The sequence below is a fragment of the Calliphora vicina genome, chromosome 1 (assembly GCF_958450345.1).
Source record: "Calliphora vicina chromosome 1, idCalVici1.1, whole genome shotgun sequence".
Lineage (NCBI taxonomy): Eukaryota > Metazoa > Arthropoda > Insecta > Diptera > Calliphoridae > Calliphora > Calliphora vicina.
Genome location: NC_088780.1, coordinates 110,767,240 through 110,778,821, shown reverse-complemented (window position 1 = coordinate 110,778,821; position 11,582 = coordinate 110,767,240). Strand labels below are relative to the sequence as shown.

Genomic DNA, 11,582 nt, shown 5'->3' with positions numbered 1-11,582 from the left:
AAATACTTATTTTATCATTTTGCTTTTACACACATAGAAAACAAAGAGAAATACAAAAAAAAATTGCGTTTACAGAATTCAAAAATATTTACGCAAAAAAAAGTTTGAATGTTTTTTGTCTCTCCTGTAAAATTTTAAAATATGGACTTAGAGCTTTTGCATGTTAAGCCAGCGATATGCTACATTCATTTTCAAATTCATTTTTCATTTCGTCCCAATATTCCTACTAAAAACGACAAATGTAATGTGTAGTGTACTTTTTTTGTTATTTTATTTGTTCTGTATATAAAACGGTATAAGTATGTATATTCTTGAAATATCTAAGATAATTAAACCGACAAACCGGTTTTTTTTAAAAAATAGTAGATTTTTTCATAAACATTTCATATATCTTCATCCTCTTCATCCTCTAATGTAAGTAGTGTTTCTTTATAACGTCGAAACCTGTTTATGTATACCCATCGGTCTAGATATAGTTCGCACCATACACGACGACGTTTCTTTTCCTCATCTAATTCTGATTGGCTTTTGGTCTCCTCAACATAACAGGTTTCTTCATTCAAATCGCGGTATGCATATAGTTCGCGCCATACACGACGACCTTTCCCTTCCTGATCTAATTCTAATTGGCTTTTGGTCTCCTCAAAATAACAGGTTTCTTCATTCAAATCGCTGCAAATATATTTCTTTTCATTCATATATTTCTGAAATTGCTTTCCTTTGGCATATAAACAAAATGATTTGTTCACCGATTTGGATGAGGATGTCCTAGTGTGATGTATATTTCTATACTTGTTCAATATACGAGTATATCTGTTGTAAAAATAACTACGATTTACTCTATTTCGTAATGCATAATTGTGTTTATTGTGCGGTTTACGAAAATCATTTTTTATCGATTTAAATAATTTTATAAATTCCTTGGCATTAACAGACATTGGCTTAATGCAATGTGGTTGTGTGTCATCACCCATAACTAATTCCGAAGATTGGCTAAAGCAATCCAGCATTTCGTAGTAAGGTTGATATTGTAAATAGCTGCAAATTTTTTCATGTAGAGTTTTGATGTGACATGGAGAATCCAAAGTGTCAAATGCTTTACAAAGACATGCAATAAATGGCGCGCCACTTTCAGGAATTCTAGGTGATATAAATGAATTGGGAACACTGTAATTTATCGAAATATTGGGTTTCAACTGTTCAATTTGGGTCTGCTGTATCTTGTCGTAGGCATCAGGAGCTGCATATTCAGCATTTATTTCACCACGACAATGGACATTGAAGAATGTAATACTTGTTTCCTTTAAGCTGTCGTTGAATTGTATGGGTTGTAATATATCATTGATAAAGTTTACTTTGCCATCCTTCGTGTGGATCATGTCATTTGCAGAGCCATGACTCATTATAATAAAATACAAACTCTGAAGTAATTTGAGATTTTTTCGGCTTAAATATTTTGTCAACCTTTGAAGACCAGCTCGACTAATATCTTCTTTTAGAATATAATGAGTTCTTGCTTTCTCCAACATATGTATAAGATTATGAACGTCCTTGTCACTGCCCTCGCGTGTGCCATTTCTAAAATAGTAATTATTTATGATAATGACCAATGCTGGATTCACAGCATAAAAATATAATTCAACATTTCCTTCACCCTGGTGTATGAGTGCCCAACGACCAGCGAATTTCATTTGCATTTCTTGTGCGGTTATAAATTTCTGACATTGCAGTGCAGAAAATAATTGCTGTACTACTGTCTCCAACTGAAGATCTAGTTTATATTCCTGAAACAAAAAAGTGTTCTCCAGTTGACTGCTTATAAAACTGTCGAAATCTGTCCACATTTCGGCACAAGGATTATCTTCGTCTTCTTCGTATAAAACATAGGAAGTAAAAATCACTTTCAATTTATTGCGTAAAGATTTATTGCATTGGATGGCGTTTAATATTTTGCGTAGATTTTGTCCGCGACAGGGACGATAACAACAATCTATCCTTATTAATAGTGTGGAATAGTGTGTGTATATTGGACTTGATAAACGTTCATAGATTTCATTTGGCTTCACTATATCATCGTCTTCGTTTAAATCCCATGCATATGACTCCACGCAACCAGCTAATTGCGTATAAACTTTTGGATGTTCTCTACATTGAACAGTTATCAGCTTTATTCCTAATCCAGACATTTCTAGATCTTGTTCACTCATTTTTGGATGCAATGCTTTGTGAAAGACTTATTTACGTGAAAAAAAACCAGACAACCAAATAAATTACTGATATTTCGTTATTTTAATATGTATGTATGAATTTATTTTTAAAATCACTTTGTTTTAATTGTGAGTTAAAAATGAAATGTTAGTCAGCAAGGCGTATTAATCAGGTGAGAGCGTTTCGGCAACAAATACAATATTTTTTATATGTAGTAAAACGACTGACTATGTCAAAATATGTTGTGGCACATGAAAACTGTAAAAACAAACAAAGGAAGTTATTTTGGTCATCCATAGGACCTTTAAGGATTAAATTTCACTGCTACTTACCCGATATTATTGTTTTATGTATGTATTGTCATTAATTTTTTGTTCTAAACACAATTTTCGAAATTTAAAACGTCAACATCAGCTGGATGTACACTCAAAAAAAAAATGCTGCAAATCAGTGTGTAATTTTGTTTAAAAAGTGTTTTGAACAAATTTATATTTTTATAAAAAAAATATATTTTCTATTTTTCTTCTCTTGACCTTTAACTGTCGAGGTGAAATTTTGGGACATAGTTAATGACGTGGTGGTAAATTTTACCCTTTTTTAATTTTACTAAAAAAAGTTTAGTAAAAATATTTTTTTATAATTATTTGCTTTTTAAAAATAAGCTACCACATTTTTAATTACAATAAATAAAGAAAACAAGAAATAGTTTTATTTGTTTAAACAAAATAGATACTTTGCTTCACATAACCTTTTTTAGTATAACAAAAAGGATATATCAAAAACTTATACAAAAAAATAAGAATTTAAAGAAAATCAAAAACTTAAAGGACATTTTCTCACAGCTAAATGTATATATTTAAAGATATAAAAGATATCATAGACAAAAATAATCAAGTGTAGAAACTACAGGTCATCCTTTTCGGAGGATTTTACTCATCAAAATCTATGTTTGAACGTTTTTCAAATGTGGTTTTTTTAAAACAATTGAAACCCGACGTGACCAAATTTAAGGAGCCACCCAATGGCACCATACCGCCTAGGAAGCTGAACAATTATAAATCAACTCGAAAACATCAACTCCAACGTTGTGAAATTTCGTTACGAGAAAAAAACAAGTAAGAGAGCTATATTCGGCTGTGCCGAATCTTATATACCATTCACCAAATTATACTTCAAAATACAAATTTAAAATATTTTTAGGTAAACAAAATTTATTTTTTTTTTTGTTTTTTTTGGAAAAAAAAATTTCGAATTATTTAAAAATTTTTTTTTTAATTTTTTAAATTTAAAATTTTTGTTATTTTTAAATTTAAAAAAAAATTTTGTTGAAAAAAAAATTCGGGTTAAATAATGTTGACCCATTGTAGGTCCAACTTACTATGGTCTTATATACGTCGTTGCGAAGGTCTTTGAAATATCTATCATTAGATATCCATATTGTCTATATTAATGACTTAGTAATCTTAGTAATATATGTAGGTAAAAAATCGAGGTTGTCCTGGTTTTTTCCTCATCCATCTGTGGACCGATTTTACTGATTTTAAATAGGAAAGCTTGTCTGACAGAATTATTGAATATTTGGATCCCAAAGATATCTGTGGTCTTCAGAAAATTGATTTCAACAGACAGACAGACGGACATGGCTTAATCGACTCCGTTATCTATAAGGATCTATACTAACGGAATGACATACTTTTCTATAGATAAAACTGTTATACACATAATTTTCTATAGAAAAAACTGTTATACACACAGTTTTCTATAGTAAAAATAGCAATACACAAATTCTTCTACAGACAAATTCAATGGCGCATATTCATAAATCATAACTAAAGTCGGAACTAGTAAAACAGAAACTAAAAAATAGTTCATAGATAGTTGTAGATCTTATTCATAATTCATAACTAGCTTAGTTACTGCTTTGACATGTAGAGAAAACAAAATTTCGATAATATTTTGATCGATATATACTGTAATTAATTAAAAGGCTTATAAAGCTATTAAAAAAATTTATAGTTATAGGTTGTATGTAAATCAATTAAAATAAGGGCATGTAAAATTAAATTTTTCAATAGAATGTTGTTGACAAAAAAAAAACACATCTCTATATTATTTTCATTTTGTATACATGTATTAAAATGAAATCAATCAGCTGTTTTTTTGAATGTATTAGTAGTTGGCATTTAGTTACAACTTTACCCATGATTAAGTGCTAACTAATTGTGCTGAAAGTAACCAATTGTGAATAACTTAAATAGGTACTTAAAAAAGTCAACACTGGGTGATCGTTTATGAATATGCGCCAATATTATTATAGAAAAATCATAAATTCATTGAAATAAACAAACAATTTCCTACACATTGATATACACTCGTTATATGTCTGTCTAACTTACGTGTAAAAGTAATTCTTACAATTTGTTTCTAATCATAATTGTTAAATATCTATTGTCGTCCAAAATGTTGGCAATAAACATTATCTAATCTTGCTAAATTCGAGTATTTAGGCATAGTCCACTGGCAACACTGATCACTCATGATCTACAGCTGTATTTGTTTTGGCACATTCGACAGGGAGTGGCATTTTGATAACAAATACAATAGTACAAACACAATAGAAATTTTGTTTTATCAAACTGTTTGCGAACTGTCAAAGTCTGCTTGTTTTTATGCATATATAATATAAAAAATATGACAGTTTGATATTAAAAGAAACGGTATTTGATGCTAACTCTTTAAATACGTCTGTCTCGTTAGCAATTTTATAAAATTGTTTACATTATATTGGAAATCAAAAAACAAATAATAAAAATGTCTTTTCCAAATGTTATGGAAAAACCAAATTGGTTAAGTTTACAAATGTTGGGATTAAGACTAAAACTGCACATAGTTAACTGTGAAACACATCCAGATCGAAAAGTTTTGGAATTCTTTGAAGGGCCCAGTGCTTTCAATGTAGATTTTGATATAGAGGAGCCGCATATAATCTATGAATGTTTAGCAAAATCACGCTACATGCGCTATTCAGCAATAATAATTTTGATCAATTGTTATTGTTCTTGTCGCAGCAGAATTCTATATAAAATTCTCAAGGCCATTCAGTGCAATAAACACATAAACTATAAATTGAAATTGATTAAGACTACTTATAGACTGACTCCGGCTTACAAGAACCACACCAATATATGGCAGACTTATTTCGAAGAACCTGTAAGCAATTTAACAAATAATTATCAATTAGAGAATTGTGTTGGCTACGAACAGCTGAATAAGCTTATTGACAGCTATGTAATGAAGAGAAGGCATATAACAGCAGATGACAGAGAGCTCGTTAGAGATCATTTGAATTTTAAATTTAGCCAATTGGAGAATATATTCTTATTTCAAGGTTTTTTGAGAACCGACGATTGCTATGAACGCGCCCAAACAATGGATTATATATTGTACATACTGGATTGTTTGCCATTAATATCGGCTCAAGAATTATGTGAATTTCTGCCAGATACTGACTACCCACTGGCTGTGCAATCGAAAGGAAATGCTGAATTGTATTTTTACAATGTGAATCCAGCCTTGGCTATTATAAATAATAATTACACATTTACAAATAACCCACCCGGCTGTGAGATACGAGAGGGTAGTGAAAATGATGTGCTTAAATTGATACGCGAATTAAAGATAGCCCGTATTCCCTATATACTAACTGAAGATTTTAGTAAAGCTCAGCTTTTAAATTGGATTAAATATTTGGCAAATAAGAATCTAAAAGCGCTTCAGTGTCTAATTTTTATTATGATGACCCATGCCACCTCAAATAACATCATCTACACTCACGATGGGGAATTAAATTTTATTGAAGACATCTTGCAGCCCATACAAGCGAACGCTACCTTAAAGGATGCACATTTAGCATTCGTAAACGTCCTGTGTCGTGGCGGTTTAAATGCTGAATATACAGCTCCCGATGAGTTTGATCTAATACAACCCACCCAAATAGCCCAGTTGCAGCCAAATACCTCCGTATTTTACAGTGTTCCCGATTTAGTGATATCGCCAAGACGTCCCCAAATCGGCACACCATTTGTGGAGAGTTTCTGTAAATCTTTTCGCCAACTAAAACGTCGTTCCGATATCAAGACTCTAGGCGAAAACATTTGCAATGATTTAAAAAATGACAACTACTACGCTTATCTTGATTGTTTTGACAAATCTTCGGAATTGGTGGTGGGCGATGCCACCAAATCATATTGCATTAAACCAATGCCCACTAGCGCAACGGAAATAATACCACTAGTGGAATCGATAGAGAAAGAATTTTATGACCTTAACAATATGAAACAACGGGAGAATGCATACATGAGACCTTTGCTTGAGATGTATTTGGAGAATACAAATAATGGCGGTCATGTGACGTCTACACCATCATTATCATCAGAAACAGCCACCACATCATTCTGCATATGTGCGAATGTAAACGAAAAGAAATTTGCGAAAATTTTGGAAAAGCTAAATTACTTTTCAACCGAATTGGATGATGATGAGGATGCCCGCTTTATTAAACAGAGTAAATTGTTGAGCAAAGAGGTGGCCTTTTTATGACCATTAAATTGCTGCTAACTTTACAACCCTGTCTGCTGTTGCTACAAGCAAATCAAAAACATAATGCACAAACCACAGATGGATGTGAGTTTAAACCACAATCAACAAAACTGAACTAAAAACAAATGAAAAATCTAGTTTAATTATTATAAATTTGTTTTGGAACTTTATTTCATTCATGTGCTAGTGTATTTATAGTAAAACCTGTGCAACATTATGTAATTTATTGGGTTTGTTTCAAGAATAGAAAAAATATAGAAATTTTATAAAGATTTAGAAATAACCAAAATCGTAACGCAATTTTTATACCCTTCACACATAAACAGGAAAAGCATTATACATTTTTTTTATCATCATTTATTTATTGTATCTTCATTATTTAATGAACTAACAATAAGTGGTTCAAATCTTATATCTAATAATTATTATTTAATTAGTCCAGCCAGTGCCGGACGAAAAAATTTTGTATTCATGGTTGTTTTGGTTAAATTGGCATTTTTCTTTCTAAATTTGGTCTGCTGTGTCCCTCCTTCTTAATCGAGTGTGGCCACGGTTATCTAATATCTTGCGGGCCAGCGGGTTTGGGTGAACTTCAAGTTTTTTTAAATATTTTTGTACATTTTTCGAGATTTCAGTTTTTACAATGGGCACGTTTAGATCTTTGTGTATATTCGCGTTTTTGATATACCAGGGGCAACTGTGATCATTTTTAGAAACTTGTTTTGGCGTCTTTGGATCTTTTCTACATTTGACGCTGAGGCCGTGCCCCATAACTGTATGCCATAACACCATATCGGTTATGATCATGTTATAAAGTAGAAGTTTACAATCTAAACTAAGCGTAGAGTTTCTGCCAATAAGCCAATTAATTTGAATTGATTTCAATTTCATTTGAGTCAACTTTGCATCTACATGACTTTTCCATGTAAGGCGACGATCGAGATGTATTCCGAGTAGAGATGCTAAACGGGGAATCCCGTTCCCGAAAATCCCGGGGTTTTCGGGATTTTTTAATTTTAAATCCCGGGCTTTTCGGGATTTTTCAAATCCCGTTTTTCATAAATAAATTGGGGAAATTGTCATTTTTGTGTGCCTTTTTCATGCATTTTGACATTCTACATGCGCGAATATTGCAAAGTGATGTTCAGCAAAGTTGTTAAGCTCAAATTCTTCTACAATATAGTTAATGGTATTTTTGGGTTTCCTTGAGTGGGGCTCTAGAAAATCAATTATTCACCATTTCTTGTAAGTTGTCTAACAAAACTCAATTTAAATCCTCTTCAAATGAAACTGATTTTATCTCAGCTGAGGAGCTCAAACAAAATGCAAATATTTCGATTGCTAAAAGGCTAAAAGATAAGGTACTGTTTTTTACCAGTATGTACATTAGAGTTCGTTTGTGACCAGGTCACTTCATTTGTTTTTCGGGTATCATAATTTTTCTGAAGGTATTTGCGTAAATAAAAATAAATTGTGGTGGTTCAGTTCAACGCACCTAAAGACGCAGATTTTGAGCTTAAAATGCCTTTTCATCGTGCATGTTTAAAAAAACTAAATTTTTTTTTATAAGATGTGTGGGTTTTTGGAAATATTTTTAAGGATTCGAAAAACATCAGTTGTATTAATTTTTGATGCAGAATCGACTGTTGAAATCATATTTGCAATATATTCAACTGTTTTTGCTTTACAGAAAAATGTGCTCAAAATGTGTGTCTTTAGGTGCACACAAAAAAAAAAGGACGCCATTATTTTTATTTACGCAAAAACCTTCAGAAAAATTATGATACCCGAAAAACAAATGAAGTGACCTGGTCACAAACGAACTCTAATGTACATACTGGTAAAAAACAGTACCTTATCTTTTAGCAATCGAAGTATTTTCATTTTGTTCGAGCTCCTCATCTGAGATAAAATCAGTTTCATTTGAAGAGGATTTAAATTGAGTTTTACCCGCAAATCAAATTTTTGAAATTAACTCTAATGTACATACTTTATTGTTATTTCTTCTTATATAATGTACTTATGCAAGTATTCTATGCTTTTTAGTGCCTAAAAAAATTAATTGCTAAATAAAAAATTTACATTCAATTGTAAAGACATAATTATGTACATTTCTTTGTTTTAATTTTCGGGATTTTAGATTTTTCGAAAATCCCGAAACCCCGGGTCGGGATTTCGGGATTTTCTCAGAGCATCTCTAATTCCGAGGTATTTCACTTCCGATTGTTTAATTATTGTTTGGTTATTGAAATGAATAGGGGGGCATGATTCTCTACGCAATGTAAATGTTATGTGTGTACATTTTTGCTCGTTGACTTTAATTTTTCCATTGTTTTAACCATTTTTCTAATTCAAATATGTGGTTTTGTAAGTAACGAGACGCTTCTTGAGGGTTTTCATGAATGCTTAGAATAGCAGTATCAGCAAATGTTGATGTGTGAGTGCGATTGTTAGTTGGCATATCAGACGAATATATCATATATGAAAAAGGTCCCAGGATACTGGCTTGGGGGACTCCAGCTTCAATGGGTTGTGCAGTACTTAAAAAGTTTCCCTCTTTAACCTTAAATGTTCGACCAGTTAAATAGCTTTCCAACAGGTTATGTGTGTTTGCGGGTAAATTTTGACTCAATTTGTATATTAATCCAGCATGCCATACCTTATTAAACGCTTGAGAGATGACGATGAAGAGTGCGGAACAGTATTTCTTTTCTTCAAACGCTTTTCTCACCATGTTAACAAGTCTATGGATTTGTTCGATAATACTGTGTTTTCTTCTAAATCCAAATTGATGATTCGGAATACAATTGTTTTCAGTTAACATCGGGTACAACTTGTTCATAAGTATCTTCTCAAATAGCTTTGATATATTAGACAATAGGCTGATGGATCTGTATGATTCTACTTTTGTGTGATATTTTCCCGGCTTGGGTATCACGTTAACCAGTGAAAACTTCCATTCTGGAGGATAATATTCAAGTCGTAATATAGCATTAAAAATAAAAAGAATTATTTTTATTGCTATCCGGAGTAGCTCCATAAGCATCTTGTACATTATACATTTTTAATAACAGAAACTGAAATTTAATTATGATAATTGAAAATCTTTATACAAAAGTGAGCAAAAAAAAGTTTTAATCGATTACTTCATTTTAGTGAAATAACGTTATTCTCATAGTTACAAGTTTAAAACATCATATATATGTATATTAGAGTGGGTCAATTTGTATGGAGCCAAACAAATGCAACAAGCGGTTATCGAAATCGTAATCTACGATGAATTCTAAGAATTTTCGCCAAAGAAACCATGGGTCTAAATTCAAAACCGAGCTTCCCATTTTTAACCCAAAAATTTTCCTTTCGTATTTTAAATTTTTGTTTAAATATACTAACTTTTTATTAAGCCTTTTAAGAAACTTGACTATGTTTGGGATTGTTCAAAAGGATAGCAAAAAAGATGAATCTTTGCAAATGGAGGAGATTAACAATAAACTACACCCGAGGATGGTTACAAAATCTCATATTGTGGTTGTGCGAGAACCTAAAACCGATATTTAGGGTCACAGTGGGAGAAATGAAAAAAAGCTAAGGCTAAAGCCTAACTTGCATGAAAAAACCGAAAAAGTCGAAAAACATGTTATCACAAAAATTAGCATAACTCATTAATTTTTTTTATTGATTGTTATTTACCGTTTGAAAACTAATATATATACATATCTTTTAAATGAACGAAACTATTTTATTATAAATTTCAAAACAACCTATTTATGATTTTTTGAAGTTGTAACTTTATGAATATCGATTTCACTAGATTTGCTATTAAAAAAAAAGTACTGAACAAAGTGATCGAGAAAAACTATAAGTATTTCCGAACTCTATGGACTAAAATAAAACAATAGTTTTGTCTGTCATTTAAACAATTATAATATTTTAATTATATAAAATTTAATTTACAAAATAGCACGTATTTTTATTTAGGTTTTGTAACACCATACAATAAAGCTAACATCTACCCTATTGCGATGAGGGTAAATGTTTGCTGCCGAACATGAACCGGTAAGTACTAGGGTATCCATTCGAATAATGATCGTTCGATTAATTGAAAAATTTCTTACGAAGCCCGCAAATAACTTACAATAATGATTGTTAAATGATTGTATTTAAAGTCGAGAAAATCTTCAAACTAAAGGCTGTGACATAAACAAAAAAACACGACTACCTCGATTTGTTGCCCAAAAAATGTCAACCAATTTTTATCATATTAAAAATTTTTTTTACCAAAATTTATTTTCAATCGAAATTTTTTCCATAAAATTACTAAAAAGTACTTTAGTGAAGGGGCAAATGTATACACTTTTTTCGAATTCGTCCAAATTTTCGACTTCTTTAACATTTTATCTTTTTAACTTTAAAATATCGTAACTTTCAGACCCACCATCAAAATTATTTTTGACTTGGCCCACATAAGCATATATATTCTGTGTCCTCAATCTAACTATGTACGTTCGTCTGTCTGATGAAAACACGATAGGGCTTGTTTGGTATTGAAAATGGACAATATCGGTTCATGATTTCACCTAGCCCCCATACAAATGTCCCCTCTGTCATAAATATGTTGATTATCCGGCAATCCGGATAAAATTTTTAACAAATTCGTTCTAAGTACTCTGCATTTATACTGTAAAGTATGGCGAAAATCGGACAACAATTTTCCCAAGTCCCCGTATAAGGTCACCCTTAGAAAATGATAAACAAGTTTTAAATGAACATAAATC

General features: G+C 31.3%; 2 protein-coding genes across 2 annotated transcripts; one reads left to right on the top strand and one right to left on the bottom strand.

Annotated features, from left to right (window-relative positions):
- Positions 1-242: 242 nt before the first annotated feature.
- Positions 243-2,582, bottom strand: LOC135955475 (uncharacterized). Its single transcript, XM_065505828.1, has 2 exons — positions 2,541-2,582; positions 243-2,466 (listed from the first exon to the last, which is right to left on the bottom strand). The coding sequence occupies exon 2, from the start codon at positions 2,205-2,207 to the stop codon at positions 384-386; it is 1,824 nt and encodes a 607-aa protein (XP_065361900.1). The 5' UTR covers positions 2,208-2,466; positions 2,541-2,582; the 3' UTR covers positions 243-383.
- Positions 2,583-4,940: 2,358 nt separating this feature from the next.
- LOC135955469 (uncharacterized) lies at positions 4,941-7,016 on the top strand. Its single transcript, XM_065505821.1, has one exon. It carries the CDS (start codon positions 5,020-5,022, stop codon positions 6,805-6,807), a length of 1,788 nt encoding a protein of 595 aa, XP_065361893.1. The 5' UTR covers positions 4,941-5,019; the 3' UTR covers positions 6,808-7,016.
- The last annotated feature ends 4,566 nt before the right edge of the window (positions 7,017-11,582 follow it).